A 20,890-nucleotide genomic window follows, 5' to 3' on the forward strand; every position below is an offset into this window, starting at 1 on the left:
CGTGGGGTGTGTGCTGTGCTGCTTACCTGTCTGTTCTCTGACCCATGAAAAAAGAAGAGTGTGCATTTCCAGGTGGTCAGAGCCATTCCGTGGGATAACATTAGAGGAACCTACAGCGCATGCTAGGTTTTTTTGTTTTGCTGTTGTTTTGGTTTGGTTTTGTTTGTTTGTTTGTTTTGTTTTGTTTTGTGTTTTGGTTTTTCGAGACAGGGTTTCTCTGTATAGTCTTGGCTGTCCTGGACTTCCTTTGTAGACCAAGCTGGCCTCCCACAGAGATCCACCTGCCTCTGCCTCTGCCTCCTGAGTACTAGGATTAAAGGCGTGTGCCACCATGCCCGGCTGCACAGGCTAGGTTTTTAATCTATAAATCTATAAAAACCTAGTCCTATCACTGCAGGCATCCTCCAAATGCCTGTCAACCATGTGTGGCTGGTGTCAGAGCACTGTGGTGGCCAGAGAACGTCCTCCTGTACTGGGCTCTCTCCAGTTTCCTCTGCCTCTTCCAAATCCCAGCTTCATCCATTCTTCTTCATAACCCCTAACCCGCACTGTGTACAATGTCACACCTTAAAGTGCTCACCTGTCTGGACGCTGACACCTCCTGCTGGCAGCCACAGCCCCTCCAGTCACACAGAGGACAGTGCCTTCAAGACTCCCCAGCTGACCTCTACAACCAGCCTCTCTTCCTCCTGTTGGAAGCACTGTAGCCTCTATTTGGATAGCAGCCACAGCCACCCTGGTGAGGCTCTAAGGTGACCGTGACTTATGAGCAAACATAAGATCTCACCTTAAAAAAGTTCCCATGTCACTGCTCCAGGCTCTGAGTCTGAGCTTTCAGAAACTTAGTCAAGCCCTGGAGGGCTACTGAACCACACACACCCCCTGGACCCAAGTCACTCCCACCTTCTGCGGAATTGCTTCCTACAAACAAGTGTCTCTGCCACAGCTAAAGTGACCACTGGAAAAATATGTAAGCCAGAACTGGGGAGATGGCTCAGTCAGCAATCATCTGACCTGTAAACATAAGCCCTGGGTTTGATCCTCAGAACTTAAAAAAAAAAAAAGCCACATTTGTTGGTGTGCACTGCTGGGATGGTGAATTCAGGCAGGTCCTTAGCCAGCCAGCCTAGCCTGATTGATAAGTTCTAGACCAGTGAGAGACCCTGCCTCCAAAAACCATAGTGGGCAGGGCCTGAGGAATGACACCCAAGATTGTCCTTTGGCCTCCACACGCACAGAAGTGTCATCCCCTGACCCCCTCCTCACAGTGTTACATACAGAAACACAAACAACAAAAATACAAGCTACCCTAAGAAATCAGTCACTGAAGAAGGCCCAAACCTATTTCTGTTTTGATCCCAAGTGTGGGATGGAGAAGAAGGCAGGATGTTTACCACTTAGATGTGAGAAAGCAGGATGTTTTTCCACTTAGAAGTCGAACCACTTCGTGGGGGGAGCTTGGTGAAAAACATCTTTGAACAGAAGATTGGTTGGGACTTGGGTTTTCGGCAGTTCATCCCTGCACTTGAAGAGGCTCCTAAAGAGAACTCTTCCAGGAAAGGCTTCAGGGCTTTGGACTCCAGCTGAAGCTTGAGGTTACAGCTACTGCTCCTGGTTCCAGCAGCAACTTTGGTGGAATTGCTGGTCTGCTGAAAACCTGCTGACTACGCCAGGAGAATCACTCCTTGGAACTGATACCCTTAAGGTTTCATTGTAGTGTTCTTTAATATCCTTTTCTGATTGTTTGGGGTGGTCAGGTTGTTAGAGAGGTAGGCTCATTTAATAAGTTCGTAATAAAATAATTGATAAAAATAATTGAGCCTAAACCCATGGGAATGAGGGCTCCGGCATCCTCCTTTATCATCTTTATCTTCAGTGCAAGGCCATCCTCCTGGTCAGGACAGAGCTCTGCCACCCACACAAGATCTCTAAGATCTAGTGTGCTGGGCCTGCCTCTCTGACTTTTCAGTCCTTCTCTCACCTGGCAGGAAATGACCCTCAACAACTTCTCAACATCTGAGTCCACTTCCCTCCCTTCCCTGTAACTATTCTCAAGAATCCCACCCTGGTCAGGTGCATGCCTTTAATCTAAGCACTCAGGAGGAAGAGGCAGGCAGATGATGTGAGTTAGAGGTCTGACTGGTCTACAAAGCGAGTCCAGGACTACAAGAAAACTCCTATCAATAAAAATAAAAATATATTTAAAAGGTTTTTAAATCCCATCCTGGCTGTTTTTGTTTTTCGATACCGGGTCTCTCTGTGTAGCTTTGGCGGTCCTGGACTAGCTTTGTGGGCCAAGCTGGCTTCGAACCATCCTGGCTGCCTTTAAGTACCCACTCCCTCTTTTAAAAATTCTGACCCTAGCTGGGCGTGGTAGCCCCACACCTTTAATCCCAGCACTCAGGAGGCAAAGGCAGGCAGATCCCTGTGAGTTCAACGCCAGCCTGCTCTACAAAGAGAGTTCCAGGACTACTACACAGAGAAACCCTGTCTCGAATAACGCTTGTCTTTGGGTCAAATATGTTCTTTTTTCTTCAGGGCACCAGACTGCCACTGGGTAGTAAGTTAGGAACTGTTTATCAGTGGCAATAGCCTGAGGGAATGGTAATTTCTTTGAGAGATTACTGCACCGAGAAAGATGAAGATGTGTACCATTTGGTCCCAATCCTGTACATCGGGAAAGACAACCACAGACTTCCATTTCCTTTGTAAGCGGTTCCTAAATAAGTATCCCGGAAGGCTGGCCCTTTAAGTTGCCATCTTCCCATCAACTAAGCCACAGCGATCAAGCCTTGCTCTCTTGGACTGGGTCCGGTAGGCGTGTGTAATAGCAGAAGCTACCACTCACTGAGGGGCGCAACCTCAAAGAGCTTTCGTCTGCCCAATTTCCTCACTCGCAGAGATCCCTCTCTGTACCCTATGAGTCGGTCCCACACTGGCCCCCAATGCACTGTGAACACAAACCGCCCCAGCAGAGAGCTTCACATCCCACCTCCTCCGCTGACCTGTCAAGATGTTTCTACTGTTTTCCTGTTAACAATTCACAGACCTCAAGAACACCCTAGTAGAAGCTGCAAGGCTCTGTGGACCTCAAGTTAGAGAGACGGGAGAGCCCAGGAAGGACGGACTGAGGAGGTGGCTCTGAAGGCCTCCACCCAAGAAAGGTTGGGAGTCCACGGGCCGGGAGACCTGAGGAGGCTTTGGAGCAGGACCAGAGGGATCTGTTGGGCTTCTGGAGCAGAAGGTGTAAGGGTCTCGGGCCTCGAACCGCTGAGATCCTCAGTGTGCTGGGTCTAGGGACAATCTGGAGGGTTTGCGGTTTCCCGGGTGTGGGAGGCAGTCCACAGGTGGCGGCGGACCCGGGCAGCCCTAGGGATGTCGCGGGACAGGGCTACACAGAGCATCAGAGGGAACTAAGGTCTCGGCGCCCTGGGTCGGTCCTGAGGGCTAGGGAGATGCGGGGCGCTGGCACCCAAACCCGACCCGCCCTCTCACCTGCCGCGCCGCGGAGGCGCCAGTGTCGCTCACGCTCTCACCGCCTCCCACCCAGGCCGCGCCCCTCGGGCTGGGTGGAGCCGCCGGGCGGTGCGCCGGATGGCGCTGCGCGCGCACCACGCGGAGCGGGCTCAGAGGAACCAGCAGCGCTCCCTCAATGCCTTCCCCCCCGCGCGCGCGCACTCCCCGCGCGAACGTTCCGCCCTGAAATCAACGGCCCCGCGGCAACGGGAAGCCCCGCCCCCGGCGGGGACCGACCAGAGAGGCTAATCCCGGACCCAGTGGACGGCGCTGCTGGGTTGATGCGGAGCCGAGTCTTAGAGACTCACAAGCACCGGACAGGGCTTCCCTGCGAAGACTCGGAAGGCGTCGAGGTCAGTTGGAAGCACCTCTCGGCAGCCGTGTCCAGCCGGGCACTAGAGCTCGCTCCCTCCGCCCGGGCTCAAGGCGCGTGCTACGCCACCCGTGGCCCTACCCGGCCAAGCCTGCTTTCCCGCAGTGACCATCACCCCCACCTCGTGCCCGAGCCGGCGTCTGACGCACCCGATGTGCCCCGCGGTTCCTCTTGTACAGGTCCAGGGACTTCTGAGCATCTGCCTCCACGTTTCGCACTGTCAATCTGGGTGAACTCAGTGCCCACCCCGGACGGTGAAAAGCACGTGTGGGTGGGCTCTGCGCTGGAGCATTCAGCCTGAGGAACCTTAAGACTCAATGACTCTCCTTACTCCAAATAAGGCTCGGGTGGATCAAAACCCACTTCCTCCACCCACCCACCCCCACCCTCTTTCCCTAGTTCACCTGCCCGGGCAAGTTGTTAGGATTTTCTCTCCAGCTCCATTTTTCTACCTGGGTTTGCTGTTAGCATCTGAAGCCTGGTGTGGTAGCGCACACCTTTCATTCCAGCACAGAAGCAGGAGGATCTCTGCGATTTTGAGGCCAGCCTAGTCTACAAAGTCCAGGACAGCCTTAAAAAACAAAAAAACCAAACTGCATTTATAATGGACACTGGGCACTGAATAAGAAGAGCTCATATGCCCATTGTGCTAGGGGCTGAGGACACAACAGGAAAACTATCCTTGCCCTTGTAGTGCTGACTGTTTAGCCAGGGGAAATGATTGTCAACACGGGGCGGGGGGGGGGGGGGGGGGGGGACAATAAAACCATGGAGAAAAAAAATAACTCATGTTAGAGAAAGGCAGACAACAAGAAACTTGGAAAATGCACATCTGGCCAAGGACCTGATCTGAAATTAAACAGTCCCAATTTTCGTTTTATTTTTTAAAGTTTATTATGTATACTATGTTCTGCCTGCATGTACACCTGCACACCAGAATAAGACACCAGATTTCACTATAGATGGCTGTGAAACACCATGCGGTTTCTGGGAATTGAACTTAGGACCCATGGAAGAACAGCCAGTGCTCTTAACCTCTGAGCCATCTCTCCAGCCCGACCGTTCAATTTTTAAAATTCTGCAGAATATATGTGGAAAAGCAAACTGAAACTAAACAAGAAAGCTGAAGTTGTACTTTTTAGGTATATTTATCCCAGAGAAGTGAAACTTCTTGTGTGTAGAGACCTGTATACACTTATACCTAGCAGCTAAAACTCAAAACAGCCCAGCCCAAACCAGAAATAGCCCAAATGTCCTCCCTTGGTGAATGGATAAACAAACAAACCTCCCTTTACTCTATAAATACTTCCCACTGACCCAAAGGTTTTGCAGGCAGTGATGGAGCGGGGCATGGGAAATTGTGCTGTGTGGAGGGAGTATACACTTTGTGATTCCACTGATGTAACTCAGACTTTTCAGATTGACATATTTTAAATCATGTGTATGAGTATTTCCCTTGAATGTATATATGTGTACCATGTACATGCCTGGTACCTGCAGAGGCCAGAAGAGAGCATGGGACCCCCTGGAGCTACAGTTTCAGATAGTTGTGAGTCACCATGTGTGTTTTAGGATTCTAATCTGGGTCCTCCGGAAGAGCAGCCAGTGCTCATAACCACTGAGCTATCACCTGTGATGGTGAATTGTTTGACAACTTAGGTGGAGTGAGAAATAAACGTGACCAAGAAATATCTAGCAGAGTTAAAGCACACCTGTAAGCGTGTCTCTGAAGGTGTTTCCAGAAAATATTAGATGGTGAGGGCTTTAGCATGGATTGACTCCTTTGCTGGATTCATAAGGGGGCGGGTCCATGGAGGTAGTAGGTCATTGGGACATGTCCATTTGGGCTATATCTTTTCCCGACTCCTTCCCTACTTCCTGTCCACCATGAGATGAACACCCTCCACATCCTCTTACTCATGCTCCTCTTCCTGTCATATTTTACCTCACCACATGCCCAGAACCAACAGAGCCAGAGACAGTGGACCGCAAGCTCTAGATCTGTGACGCAAAACACACCTTCCCAGCTTTAAGTTGTTTGTGTCAGGTGATTTGGGAACAGTAACAACAACAACAAAAACCTAACCACGGGGCGTGGTGGCGCACGCCTTTAATCCCAGCACTCGGGAGGCAGAGGCAGAGGCAGGTGGATCACTGTGAGTTCGAGGCCAGCCTAGTCTACAAAGCAAGTCTAGGATAGTCAGGGCTACGCAGAGAAACCCTGTCTCAAAAAAAAAAAACCCCAAAAACAAAACAAAACAAAACAAAAAGCCCTAACCAATGCTGGAGGCTTGGTAAGGGACATACAAATTTAGATGGGATGGGAGTGCATGGCACTACTACACACACACACACACACACACACACACACCAAAGTGTTGGTAAAGTTGGTAGCATCTGAGTTACCCCTCTGCCTAGGACCAGCATGAATTTCATTCTTCGATATAATTATGGCGCAACGTCACAAGACACTAGCATGGTGGGAGGTAGGTACAAGTGTGACATCCTTGTATATTTCTTCCAAATTCCTGTGAACCTAACGGTATTTATTTTTACGGCTAGAGGGATGTCTCAGTGGACTAAGAGGACGTCCTGATGTGGCAGAGGGCCCGAGTTCTGTTCCCAGCCACCCCCATGCAGCTCAAGCCATCCCGGAACTCGAGTTTCGGGAGATTCAGTGGCGCCTTCTTACCTCCTCGGGCACCCTGTCTTGAAAAAGAAAGAAAGAAGTGACTCCCATGGACCAGTGAGTTGTCCCAGTGTATAAAAGCACTTGCTACCAGGCGGGAGGGTAACTAGGATCCACATGCTGGAAGAAGAGAAACACTCCCACAAGCTGACCTCTGACGTCCACATGCACGCTACGGTAAGCAAGCCCCTGAGCCCACAGGGCCTAGGAACCACATGCCAGAATTCCACTTCTCGCCACCAGTGGGTCCACTCTACTCCAACAGTCAAGACTTGTAGAGAACTGCTTACAAGTCTGCCAAGCCCCAAATCCAAACTTAGCTCTTTTTATGCTACTGTTAGCACATGGCGACCTCTTTCCTTTTCTTTTTTTTTTTTTTTTCTTTTTTTTTTTTTTTTTTTTTGATTTTTCGAGACAGGGTTTCTCTGTGTAGCCTTGGCTGTCCTAGACTCACTTTGTAGACCAGGCTGGCCTTGAACTCAGAGATTTGCCTGCCTCTGCCTCCTAAGTGCTGGGATTAAAGGCGTGCTCCACCACGCCCGGCCGCGACTTCTTTCCTTAAAACAGACCTATGGACATAGGTTCTTCCGTTTTCAGAGGTGGTAGAGAGAAGGACCGTGATGGCTTACAACAGTGTTTCTTAGCCCTCCTAATGCTGCAACCTCTCCTCATGTTGTGGTGACCTCCGACCAAGAAATTATTTTCGTTACTATTTCATAACTGTAATTTTGCTATTCTTATGAATTGTAATGTAAACATTTGACGTGCAAGTTATCTGATATGCAGCCCCCGTGAAAGAGTTATTCCACCCCAAAGGAGTCTCCACCCACAGGTTGAGAACAGCAGGGCCTGCAGTGGACTTGGGGTTAGAGCTGGGCTTTCCAATATTTTCTCCGGCATCCCCACTCACCCCTCATGCATGTCTGCACAGATGATATCAGGGTCACCTTCATTGTGTCTCCAGCCCTGACCTGAGCAGGATCAGCCAGTTCCATCTTTGCTCTGAGCATCAGAAAGCCTTTAGCACGTTTTGCTGTGCCTGTTTGATTGTCAAGACATGGTAAATGATTCCATCGGGTGGCAAGGGTGCGCAGAAGGAAGTTCAGTTGAAGTCGGCAAGAGAAAGATGAGGAGTGTTGTCAGCTCCTTGCACCTCTGCAATCCTGGGGGGCAGGTGGCTAACACCTGCTGTGAAGCAAGCTGCTGGGCGTGGCAACAGAGTTCCACAGCCTGAGACCTCATCAAAACCCGCCCTGTGAGAGGCTGTCACCACAGTTTCCTATGCTAGAGAAGCCAGCCACTGCAGAGCCACATGTACAGCCCCTCCACCAGTACTCAGGAGGTAGAGGCAGGTGGGTCTCTGTGAGTTCGAGGCCAACCTGGGCTGCACCATTTATTTATTTATTTATTTATTTGATTGTTTTGGCTTTTTGTTTGTTTTGAGACAGGGTTTCTCTGTGTAGCCTTGGCTACACAGGGCTGGCCCTGAGCCCATGACTTCCACCCCTTTCCTGGCCACCTCTTAGCCAGACCATCAGCACGTTCTTCAGCCTCAGTCAGAATTACACTTCCACCTGGCTCCCATCTGCCACCAGTCCATACAGAGGCTGTTCATGCCTCCTGCCTGGGTTAATGCAGAGTCTACACTTGCCTCAGGGGTCTCCCTGTCCCAAAACTACTATAGTTCAAATCTGGAAATGTACCCCCAAAGTCTTATTGTTAACTCTTGAGGCTCGAACAGAGGCAGCGCTTTGGGAAATGATTGGCTCAGAAGGCCCTGACCTGATGGGTGCAGTGATCCATGGGTGTGTCCATAATGTGGTGGGCTACTCAGACTCAATGCTGGAAGTGAGATGTAGCTAAAACGAGTAGATCTTTGGGGAGTGTTCTTTGGGACCACACCTTGTCCCTAGTATCACTGTCTTTCCCCCTCCCCTGTCTCTCTGTCTCTTACCCAACAGTTCTTTGTCACCATGAGGTCACATATTCCACCATGTCCTCTCTGCCATGACATTCTGGCTCTTCACATTGAAGCCAGGTAACCATGGGCTAAGACTTCTGAAACCCTAGCCAAACTAAAACTTTCCTCTCTTCAGTTGTCTTCCTCGGGTGTTGGGTCATTGCAACAGAAAACTCAATGCTACACCATCCTCCACAGGGCAGCCACGTGGGCTTCGTCAAGCGTATTTTCCTCCTGAAGCTGTTCCATGGTCTGCTATCACTCTCAGAATAAAAGCCACTGCCCGGGCTGGCGAGATGGTTCAGAGGTTAAGAGCAGTGGCTGCTCTTCCAAAGGTCCTGAGTTCAATTCCCAGCAACCACATGGTGGCTCACAACCATCTATAATGAGATCTGGTGCCCTCTTCTGGCATGCAGGCACAAATGTAAGCAAGATGCTATATAATAAATAAATAAATCTTTAAAAAAAAAAAAAAGCCGCTGCCACACAGCAGAAGGCCTCAAGGCCTCTGGCACACTGACCTCATTTTTCTCAAGTCTCTCAGGCATTAGGCCACACCTTCTTGCTGACCTTGAGGGTGCCAAACAGTCACAAAGTGTTATCTCTGCCTCATTCTTACAGATAGCAGGTGTCCAATGAACCATGGACGGCTGTTGGCAGACTACTTCCCGCCCTTGCACTGTGGAGTTGGGGGGAGTGGGGGCACAGGGAGGCATAGAAACGAATCTGATGCCTTCCTGCCCTCCACACACTCATTCTTGGTCCACACCTGATGGTCCACACTCATCAGCGGACCATCACCTATGCAGGACTGCTGTGATAAGCTGTCACACACGAGGTGTCTAAAGAGTGACCGAACCCTACTTCTTATGGTTTGGGAAGTTGAGATCAGGGTGCCCACACCCTGTGAGGTTCGGTCCTTAGATCCTTTCATGGCAGGAGCTGTCAGGGCTGGCCCTTACATCTTCCCTCCCCGGCCTTAGAACCCTCTTTCTCAACAGGTCTCCCGTGTGGTCCAGGCTGTCCTCAAACATGCTACATTGCCTAAGACAATCTTAGGCTCCTGATCTTCCTGCCTCTCCCTCCTGAGTGCTGGGATTACAAGCCTGTGCCACCACACCAGCTCTGGGATTTTTTTTTATAGGACCTTGACCCCCACCTTCAACACAAGTCACTCTCCAAAGTCCCATCTTATATCACCCACTGAGAGTCAAGGCTTCAACACATGAGGGGGAGGGGCACAGATATGTATTGTTCTGTAGTGCCCTGAGAAGATATCTAGTCACTGAGACCACTAGCTTGGCTGTGTGTGCACATGTGTGCTTGTGTGTGCATGCATATGTGTGTGTGTGTGTATGTGTGCATGTGTGCTGCTGCCTTCCTTCAGCTGTAAGTAACTTTCTACTGTAAACAACCCCAGGGACTCGTTTTTGCACACCCCAAAAGGGGAAGCATCTTGGTATGTGGCTCTCAAAAGAGAAATGAGTCTTTTTGAACTCAGACCCTGGGCAGGGACAGTTTCTTTACACGCACGCATGAGCACAGGCAGACTTGCCACCCTCCCTGCCTCCTGTATGTCCTGCAGCCTCTTGGGCTCGCTCTATGACAGTCCGGTTCACTGGCTCCTCGTCTTCCTCCTGGCCTGGGGACCTATACTATCCATGTTCAATTGTCATGTGCTATTTGAACTCACTAGGAGGCTGGCTCTGGATGCTGGCTTCTCATCCCCATCGCATTTCAGACTAGAGCACAGTTGTCTACAGAGCCGTCCTGTGACAGGATGAATGGAACAGCTAGGACATAAACCATCCTGACTGGGGTTTATCCCAAGGTATGAAGATGTCTGAAGTGGGAAAAGGAAGGCGGAAGCCCAGCCATGGAGAGAAGGGCAAGATGAGAACACTAGCTGACTGCCTCAACTTCCCCAGTCCGTTTCTGCTGGATGTTGTGAGGGCCCAATATGATGACATCATCGCTCTCTGTATGTCTTGCTGTTTCTTCTTTCGCTTGGAAGCCTCGCCTGATCGGGTCCTCCACTCTGCCCAGGGCTCTCCATGGGACACTCAGGCTTGCTGCTTAAGGGCAACTACTTAACCATAGTCAGTTTCTACTGGGTATATTTTTAAAAAGTATTTACTTTTATTATATGTGCACTGGTGTTTTGCATGCATGTATGTTTGTGGATGTCAGATCTTGGAGTTATAGACAGTTGTGAGCTGCCATGTGGGAGCTGGGAACTGAACCCAGGTCTTCTGGAAGAGCAGTCAGTGCTCTTAACCACTGAGCCATCTCTCAAGTCCTTTTGCTGGGTATTTTAAACTTTTTTTTGTTTTGTCTTATTTTTCAAGACAGGGCTTCTCTGGATGCCCTGTATTCACTTTGTAGACCAGGCTGGCCTCGATCTCACACCAATCAGCCTGCCTCTGCTTCCCAGAGTGTTGGGATTAAAGGCATGCACCATTATGCGCTGCATCTGCTGGGTATTTTGAGTGCCTGGTTTGATGATGTTTTATTTTCTGTCTACCTACTTATCTATCTATCTATCTATCTATCTATCTATCTATCTATCTATCATCTATTGTGCCTACATACCTACCTCTTGCTGTTCAGTCTTGTTTGTTTGTTTGTTTAGTTGGTTGGTTTTTCAAGACAAGGTTTCTCTGTGTAGCCTTGGCTGTCCTAGGCTTTGTAGGCCAGGCTGGCCTCAAACTCACAGTGATCCACCTGCTGTTCAGTCTTTTACTTGGGCTTGCTGTCTATTTAATAAACCCACTCATTCTAAGCCAAAACCAGAGAACATTCACCGGAAGGCACAGAACACAGCCACGAAGATGCCTTCAGGGAAAGCCGTTTAGAAAGCAAGGTCAGGCTAGCCTTGTAACAACCCAGATCCAGCAGCCCATATAACAGATGGGGAGACTGACATAGGGGCTCAGGGCTGAGGAACTCACATGTCCTCAGGCAGCTCTCACCACCAAGGTTTTGAAAACTGTGTCCCCCTCTCCTGAGGCCCAGTGTCCAAGCTGTGCTTGTGCTTTCAATCTAGACATTGTCACTTAAGATTTTATTTAGCCTTTTCATGAAGTTGGACCAGCGTGCATTGTTTCCCTTCTGGTCCAGTCAAAGCATAAACACCATCACTGTGGACCACAGAGCCAGGCCAAGAGGAGGCCGTTGGCCTGGGGCTGGGGCTTGGCTTTGTTTCAGTCTTGGAGCTTGCTGGAGAACACCTCGGCTCTGTCTAGAGGTGGGCCCCGGTTCACAGATGAGTAGGAAGGCTCAGAGGCCCCCAGGGTCTTGGGGCCAGCCTCCTGGGTGATCTGCGAGTCGTGTGTTGTTCCCCCATCAGAGCTGCCCATGTCCCTGGTCAAGAAAGAGCCAGGATTAGGGGAGCAGAGCAAACCCGGACTCCTCCAGTTGCTTGGGGCCCTAACTTAGACATCACACTGCCTTCGAGGACATAATCTCAACAAGCCAGTATTTTTTGAAGCCCTTGTTGTATGGCCGGCCTTGGGAATAAGGGAAGCGTTACTCTTCTTGAACTTATATAGTTTCACATCTGTGAACTGGAGAATTGGAGGCCATTGTTTCAGGTCCTCAAAGTGCCCTGATCATCAGGGAAGATAGATCACAGTCAACAGTGATCACACAGAGTGGACAAGGTTTAGATGGAAGGCTTCCTGGAGGAGGGGACAGCGAACTCAGAACCTGAAGGAGCATCACAGACAGAGAGAGGCATGTGCATGAAATAGGAAAGGAGGGAAACACATAGGCCCGGTCCAGCTGCCAGCCAGACATCAATTCCTGCTGGCTGCTGCCATTCATTTTAGATGCTTTGTTACCTTAATGCTAGGGGACAGCCGGATTTCACCACCCTTACCTCCAGCTCATTCCAAGATGGCTAGTTTCTAGGTACCCAGTTAATTTCACCTACCAAGACAAGCTTTCCCACCTGCTTCCCCAACTCAGGACCCCTGCCAGTCTCCAGAGCACCTCTGAGTTCCCTCAGCTAGCTACAGCTGGGCTGAGCAACATTCTGCATGGGGCTGGCATCTACTCCTGTGCAATGAGCTTGCCCTTGCTGAATCCTCCCTCCAGGAAGCCAGCCTGCTGCTGCTGCTGCTGCAAGCCCTCTCCTGTTTGCTTCTGGATTCCCCAGAGGGCATACTCCAGGCTTGTTGAGTGGCCGGTGGGAAGAGAGAGCATCTATGCACGTTCTGCCCCACCCTCCGAGACTACTGCAGTCAGAGACTCCGGTTCTGGGCCCAGGCCTTGATCTTGAAATATTCCCCCAACTACCAGGCCTCAGTTTCCCCTCCTTAACAGACAATGGGTGGGTTAAAGAGCTTCACAGAGCAAATCCCTAGTGACCTTTACCAGTCTGTTGTGGATACTACTATTGCTTGCTTTTTCCAGATGGGGAAACTGAGGACCTGGACACCTTGCTGAGGTCACACAACTCCATCACAGCTAAAGCTTGTCTCCTTGGTCTGTACCACCGAGCTACACTCCCAGCCCAAGAGCTGAGATCTGAAATGGGCCTCCTGCCCACAAATTGGGATGCGCCTGAGTCTTTCCTTCCCCTGAGCCCTTCCCTTGCCAGTTGAATGACCTGACCTTAAAATCCAAATCTCTGGACTCTTCTTGCTCTCCTCACCAGTGACAAGGCAGGCAGCCCCTTGCTTCCACTCCCTGCCCTGTCGGAGGACCTGGCTGCTGAGTCTTTCCTGGAGAAGGTATCGCCCTGTCCCCAGGCTCCAGCCTCCCCAGCTGGCAGGACTCACACAAAGCTGAGGATGATGGCTCCAGCGAAGCCCACAATCAGGAAGAAGGGCAGGGAACCCAGAATGGAAGTGATGACGATCATGCCTCCGCTCCGACGGCCGGGCCAAGTGTCGATGGCCGAGTAGGGGATGGCTGCAGGGGACCACAGCCCACTTACTCCCCCAGAAAATGCCCCACCCTGGGTCTTCTCCCAGGGACAGACACAATATCCACCCCCCCTGCCCTGGCTGCTTGGAATCCAGGGTGACCTAGGTACCCGGGGGCAGTAATTGCTCTTCCCAAGCTTTGGCCCAATGGCCCAAATGCTGCTCATCCTTTTTCAGTCTACACATTTCTGGTTTCTTCCTCTTTTTTTGCATAAGGGTTAGTTATATACTCACTCAAGACTTCTGGTGACATGGGTGGCATGCATATTCTAAACAAAATAAAATTGAGCAAAGAGCTCAAAGAGGATGTGTGTCTTTCTGGCTATTGTCACCCTTGGGAATAAAGTGGACAGGTGCTACAGTGAGCAAAATGATTTGTGGCACTGTCTACACAGATCCCTGGAGATCTGACTCTGGGTTCACACTCCACTCTGGTACCCCAGGTCTAGGTGATCCTATATGCACACTGTCTCCAGAGGCGACCCTTAGGACAGGCTTCAAGAACACTGGGCTTACTGCTGTCACAAAGGCTCCTAGAGGGATTGCACCAGGCTAGCCAGGCAAGGAGGTGTAGGTGCCCAGCGTGTAAGGGACAGAGGCCGGGCTCAGAGCCAGGACTCAGCTCCAAGAATCTCAAGGCTGTTTTAGTGACTTCACAATAAACAGGAATGTCACAGGAAGTGTGGCAAGGGAGGGGGCGTGTGTGGGACCACCAAGCAACACAGATATGCTGCATATACCCACATACAACATACACTCGTTACACACTCATAGATGTGTGCCACACATCTCATGCCCCACTACTACACAGAAACCACAGGCATGCACCACACACTCAGACTCACCAATAATAATTGAGTCACATCCACAGCCACGTACATTCACACACTCACCCACCTACCAAGACACCTCACATTCCTCCATGTCTCTCATTAATGTGTGAGCCCAGGTCACGCGTGCTGGAGCCCCTGCCTGCCCCATGTGGCCCAGGTGGTCCTCCTGGGACTGAAGAAAGTGTCTGTGCTGGGACCCCACATAGTCATGATTACCTGGTGCATTTCCGCAAAGCACGGATGCATGTTCTGTGGCCCCTGTGTTCTAGGTGACCCTGCGCTCCCTACTGAAAACAATGGTGGAGCCACACAATATGCCACCTGGACCACAGGCTCTGTGCAGCCTCTTAGCCCCTGCCACCTGCCTCAGGGCTACAATAGGCTTTGAAGAAGGAAAAACACAGCTCTTCCTAAGTCCCTCCACTTGGTCTTGGACCCTCCTGTGTGGCCATGGTTGCTTGCTATTGGGCCACACAGGGCCACTTGGCTCTGAATCCAAACAGCTATCTTTAACTTTGGTACACCCACTCTGGCTCCATCTCACCCATGAAAGAGAGAAGAGATGGTTCAGATTAAACTATCTGAATTAGCATTGTATTAAACAGCACAGTGGCCAGGTGCTTGGGTGACTTTTCCCAGGGACAACCAGCTCTCCTCTTGATCAATCCCCAGCCCCGCATTTGTGGGATTCCTTACGGTGTAGCCCAGAACTGACTCGCCACCACCAAGCACCCACTTACGCCGGTTAGTACGGATAGGATCCGACCATAGTGTTTGGTCCTGTACCAGGCCTGTGGACACGTTGACCAGGACGTATTTGAACCTGGAAGAAGATGGAGAAAGAGTGACTTTCATCTAACCTTTGCCCATCCTATCCCATCCCCCAGCCACAGGAAACAGGAGGGAGGAGGACCATGGGGAGCACACAGGAAGACTTCCAGGAGACAGCCACTGGGTGAGGTCAGGACAACGGAAGGATGCTAGACTTGACCACACATCCCCTGGACCCTTCTTCAGCTTGGCTGCGACTGCTTTGGGAAGCCTTCACAGTTGCCGTTGTTTCTCAGCATCCCTCTGGAGCACCCCCTCTTTACTTTATGTACCTGTAACCCCCATGCTGGGTGTGTTAAGCCACACACCCTCCTGGCTGCTCTGGTCCTTGGAGTCACAAAGAAAACCAGCCTGAGCCGGGCATGGTGGTACACGCCTTTTTTTTTTTTTTTTTTTTTTTTTTTTTTTTGGTTTTTGGAGACAGGGTCTCTCTGTGTAGCCTTGGCTGTCCTGGACTTACTTTGTAGACCAGGCTGGCCTCGAACTCACAGCGATCCGCCTGCCCCTGCCTCCCGAGTGCTGGGATTAAAGGCGTGCGCCACCACGCCCGGCTTGTGGTACACGCCTTTAATCCCAGCACTTGGGAGGCAGAGGCAGGTGGATTAAAGTGAGTTCGAGGCCAGCCTGGTCTACAAAGCAAGTCTAGGACAGCCAAGGCTATACAAAGAAACCTTGTCTCGAAAAACCAAAAAGAAGAAGAGAAGGGGGAAAAAGAGAAGGAGAAGAAGGAGAAGGAGAAGAAGAAAACCAGCCTGGGGCTGGGTGTGGTGGCACACGCCTTTAATCCTAGCACTCAGGAGGCAGAGGCAGGCATATCCCTGTGAGTTTGAGGCCAGCCTGGTCTACAAAGCAAGTCCAGGATAGCCAGGCCTATGACACAGAGAAACCCTGTCTCATAAAAAAGAAAAAGAAAGAAAAGAAAGCCAGCCTGATACCGTCCAGCACCAGCACCAGTTCCCTTGGTTCAGGGCTCTTTTAAGTGCAAGAATCCCCAAACAAGGGGCTGCTCAACAGAAGGGAAGACCGAGAGAGCCAGTAAGATCGATACACTGCAGTCCCAGTTGAGGCAATGGACTGGATAGTCTGAGGACCAATTCATCTACAGCCTGTAGTTTAGTGACCATTAAAAGTAAAGCCCCCTTAGGGAGCTAGGACTGTGGCTCAGTGGAAGGCCACACGCTCAGCATGTGTGAAGTCGTAACAACAACACACACACACCCTTGATCCAGGCAGCTCAGGAGTTCAAGCCTAGCCTGGACTACATGAAAGCCTGTCTCAAAACAGAAGAGGGGGTAGAGAGGGAGAAAGGCAGGGAGGGAAGGAGAGAGGAAGGAGGAAAGAGGGAAGGGAAGAGAGGATGGATTCCAGAGTACCACCTGCAACCCAGGAAGCCCACCCTGCCTGATAACTGGTCCCTGAGCCAATGCTATGAGTAGTGCGGGTTCCTCCACTTTGTCGGACTGTCTGTCCTCCCACAGTCGCTTACACCCACCTGTACTCAGTGGCTGCCGTCAGGGGTGGGTTGCAGAGGCCCTGGAAGTTGGGGTCCCAAAGGCAGGTCCCGTTGTTGCCCACCCTGACTAGGTATGCGTTCAGGATCTCTGAGGCCTGGGTCACATCGCCAACAGCATCCAGGCTGGGCAAGTCACCACAAGGGGTCAGGTCAAAGGCCGCAGCTTTGTAGGGGCCTGACCTCCCACCCTGGGTTTGCCGGAAGGTTGTGCTCAGTGGAGTCCCATCGCTGTCCTGCACAGACACGTTCCTGGAGCTCGCTGCAGAGATGGTGTGGGAAGAGTCAAGACCCTGGCCACTCCAATTCAATGGCTTCCACTCAGTCACCCACCAAACACCCCTGAGCCCAAGTCTGCCCAGGTTGGTGCTGGACCCTAGGATGACTGGCATGTGCAAGCTCAGTAACAGTGCAGCTGGCCCGGGAGACCCTCCCTGTGAGGTGCTGGACTCACCTCTCACTCACTCTGCCTTGCAGTGTTCCTGTTACTCCCCAGCTCAACAGTCCTCTGCCACATGGCAGCCCTGGATTCTTTTTTTTTTCTTTCTTTCTTTCTTTTTTTTTTCTTCTCTGTGTAACAGCTCTAGCTGTCGTGGAACTCTCTCTGTAGACCAGGCTGGCCTTGAACTCACAGAGATGCTCCTGCCTCTGCCTCCCAAGTGCTGGGATTAAAGGCGTGCGCCACCACGGCCCAGCTCTTTTTTTTTTTTTTTTTTAAAAAGCCCTGGATTCTTTGCCTTACAAAATGGAAAGGGATGTAATAATGCTAAAGTGGATGTGGCTGGACCCATACTGGGCTTCTTCTTTTCTACCTGAGTGACCTTGGACCAATCACTTGACCTGGACTTCTACAGAACAGTAGAAAATACCCCAAGGTGCCCACAGATTGGGCATATATAAGGCTGCAGTAGAGGCCTGCATGACAGGATGGAATGCTGAAAATGGTAGGTGCCTGTGACTTGGTACCTCCTCCCCAAACTCAGGAGCTTGAGTCAGTCAAATGGCTGTGAGCTGCGCCAGAGGGAGCAATCCCGGGCTTAAAGGCCAGTGAGATCAGAATGTAGCTGTGAGAGCCCCAGCGAGGAACCCTCACCCCTGTCTTGATCCCCTGTTCTACCATAGCAGCCTGCATGCTGCTTGCAGACATTGGCTATGAAGTGGCCAAGGCAGCAGGTGCTGGGTAGATACTCAGAAACTGGTGTCACCTCCTACCAACCTGGACACCAGGGCAACGGCAGGTCTGAGGCAGCAGGCACAGCGGTGTCAGTTGTGTGCATGTGCAGTGATGAACAAGGGGGTCCTAGACCTTCACAGGCACGCGACAGCCCACTCCCTTCCTCCACCCTCCTCCCCGTGGACTGTCAAGGACCCTTTTGGAGGGAAGCAAGTCCCTTACCTGAGTCGACCATGGCATAGAGGTAAACCTCGTAAGTGCCGCTGAGTGGCTCTGAGCTATCGAACATGCACAGAGGCTTCTCCAAGGCCACGGTGGTGAGGGTGGGGTTGTTGGTGGCAAAGGTCACACTGGCCAGTTGGGGCTGGAGATTCACAGCTGGCGAAAGCAACGAGGATAGGAGCTGACCTCTGGGCAAGCATCCCTGGGCACAAGAGTAACTGAGCACTGGGTTTGGTCTCATGAACATCCCTCAGCGATAACCAGTGGCCCTGTGCCCATCTTGCTGGTCGTCCTGGCCAGACACATCCCTACCCCGTCCCAGTCAGACAGCTGCTGCCCTCTAGTTGTGTCTATAAGGGCTCTGCCCCACAGGTCCTTCCCCACCCACTCCGCTCTCTTCACTTGTACCCTCTACCCTAACATGCAAACCTCATCCATTTTCCTTCTTCTAGGACCCTTTGCGGCTCCCCACCGACCTCCCACGGAGTCCAGTCCCTTGGGAAAGGCAGCGAGGTCCAGAAGAAGCTCAGGACATTTCGTTGTCTACTCTCAGCTTCGACCCTTGCAGGTGCCCCCTCACGCCATACTTACCTCAGGCACAAGGATCAACAAACCAATCCCAGGATAGGCCATCCCTCCCACTCCAGGAACTTGCCCCCTCCCCCCGTGTCCCCCAGTCCAGGGGTCACCACCAAACTGGGTCTGCTCTCTGCATCCCCTGTGTGGTTTTCTCTAGCAACAGCCCTCATGAGGTTGAAGCCAGCCCATGGGTGGGCGCTGGGATTCCCATGGGAGAAAACGCATAAACTGTTGCCTTTTTCTATGACTACAGTTGCTAACATCTGTGTCCCCAGTGCCTGTGCCTATTCCTGGGCCCCTAAATGAGGTTCCCAGGGCCATTCTGTGGCTCCGCTCCTCTTGGTCCTCCCTGGACACGGCCCGGAGATCTCATCCCCCGCTTACTCCAGCCACACTGCAGGCATCCGAGGGCCAGTAGGGCCCAGAACAGGAGCATTGCCCGAGGTGAGCCTCTGTGACAAGCTCCAGCCAGCACCTGGCCTTCCCCTGCAGCCCCTGCACCTGCCTCCAGCAATGGGCACGCCCCGCCCCTCTTGAGCAGACCAATGGGAAACCTCTCAGTGCTATATTTGTATACAGCCCCGCCCTGGCCTCCTCCCACCAGTGCTGTGCTAGGGACTAGCAACCAAAGTGCAGGTCCTCTGAGCCTTCTGCAAAGCTCCTACTGGGTGCTGAAGCCCAGCTGATGTTTTCACAGTGTCATCTGAGCCAGCCCAATCTTTGGTGCCTCGCTGTCTGCACTGTAAAGGAGAGATGCTAATTCTGACAAGCATGAGCCCATGCTACGTGCCATATACTGGTAAAATTAGGAATCATGACAAAATGAAGTCCTGGATGATGACTCTTTCTGTTCACAGACCATGTAAAACAGAGGCCCAGGGAGAGCAAGAAGGGGCAGGAACCTCTTCCTAAGAGGAGATGGACAATAGTGACGGTGGACTGGAGTGCAGCTCAGCGGTAGATGCTTGCCTAGGCCAAGTAAGACCCTGGGGTCCCCTCAGCAAAACTGACGGGGTGGGGGGTGGGGGTGGGGGTGGGTGGGGGCGTGCCGGGAAGGGGGTGGAGACAGCAAAACTGACGGGGGGGGGGGCAGGGAAGGGGGGAATAGAAAAACTCCCACCCCTCCTTCAAGATGAAGCTGACCATCTACCCAGCCCAACGCTGTCAGAACTCATTGAAGTGGATCATGAATGTACACTTCATTGGTCCTATGAGAAACACACGGCCCTAAAAATAGGGCCAATGCCCTTGGTATGCTCTGGGTGAGGGGTGGAAGGGTTCTGGGCTTCTGTTCAGAAATGGGAACAACAAATGAGGTTTTCCCATGAAGCAAGGCGTTCTGACCCATGGCAGAGCGCTCCTGCTGTTGAGTAAGGGCCGTTCTTTATAGACCAAGGAGAATGCGAGAAAGGAATCATAAGTGTGTTCACAGATAATTTGTGGAAGGTTGCCAATCTGAATGTTCTCAACTTGGGGTGTGTGTGTGTGTGTGTGTGTGAGAGAGAGAGAGAGAGAGAGAGAGAGAGAGAGAGAGAGAGAGAAAGAGAGAGAGAGAGAGAGAGGATATTATTTTTGGACTGACAGATACTACAGTGATTCTGCAGTTAGGGCCCAAAGAAGCTAGCAAAATCTGCCAACTTTCGATCTCTCTACAGAAGATGATGCCTGCTGACATGTTGGCAGGAAGCCCTTAAACAAAGAGGGTAAGAAACCCAGGACCAAAGTACCCAAGAGACTCAACGTCTTGTCACTCTACGTGTCCTGCAACACAAACGCCGACGTATTGCACTAAAGAAACAACACACTAAGGAAAACAAGGAGGTGGCTGCAGAATATGTGCTAAACTTTCGGGTGAGAGAATGAAGGAAGCCAAAGAAAAACGCCGGGGACAGATTGCCAAGAGACGTAGGCTGCCCTCGCTGGGAGCTTCTATGTCTAAATCTGAATAGAGTCAAAAGCAAGTCTTTAAGACCTTGAAAAATGAAAAGAAAGACGGTGAGGCCCTCACCTAAATTAACCAGTGCCTTCCAATGGCAGGACTCCAAATGCATCTTAAATCAGTTTTATATGTAAGACATAGGAATCAACACACATGGGTAGGGGACCAGAAAGCTAATAAAGTGTGGAATGGACAATACGATCATCTGTGTGAAAACTGGATCTGGGTGGATTTGCAGGCAGCTATCTCAGCCCCTTCTTGGAGAAAACTCTACGAGCTGAGTCCTGAGGCGGAAGCCAGGACCTTACTGGTAAGTTGTTGGTAGTGAGGAGG

General features: G+C 51.3%; 2 protein-coding genes across 4 annotated transcripts in view; both read right to left on the reverse strand.

Moving 5' to 3' along the window:
• Positions 1–3,670, reverse strand: part of FAM118A (family with sequence similarity 118 member A) — a 28,405-nt gene extending 24,735 nt beyond the window's left edge. Inside the window, exon 1 of one of the 3 annotated variants that reach the window (XR_014773123.1) lies at positions 3,496–3,622. The gene's annotated coding sequence lies outside the window, so the exon portion shown is untranslated. Of the gene's footprint in view, positions 1–1,394; positions 2,158–3,495 lie in introns of those variants that run through there. The other 2 variants (XM_084749798.1, XM_084749796.1) reach the window with 2 other exon arrangements.
• A 7,917-nt stretch (positions 3,671–11,587) lies between these two features.
• On the reverse strand, positions 11,588–19,086 carry UPK3A (uroplakin 3A). Its single transcript, XM_084749819.1, has 6 exons — positions 19,003–19,086; positions 18,040–18,195; positions 16,626–16,905; positions 15,043–15,125; positions 13,323–13,455; positions 11,588–11,901 (listed from the first exon to the last, which is right to left on the reverse strand). The coding sequence occupies exons 1-6, from the start codon at positions 19,052–19,054 to the stop codon at positions 11,742–11,744; spliced, it is 864 nt and encodes a 287-aa protein (XP_084605945.1). The 5' UTR covers positions 19,055–19,086; the 3' UTR covers positions 11,588–11,741.
• Between the last annotated feature and the right edge of the window lie 1,804 nt (positions 19,087–20,890).

The sequence above is a fragment of the Acomys minous genome (genome assembly GCF_964271855.1).
Source record: "Acomys minous genome assembly, chromosome: 12".
In the NCBI taxonomy this organism is placed as follows: domain Eukaryota; kingdom Metazoa; phylum Chordata; class Mammalia; order Rodentia; family Muridae; genus Acomys; species Acomys minous.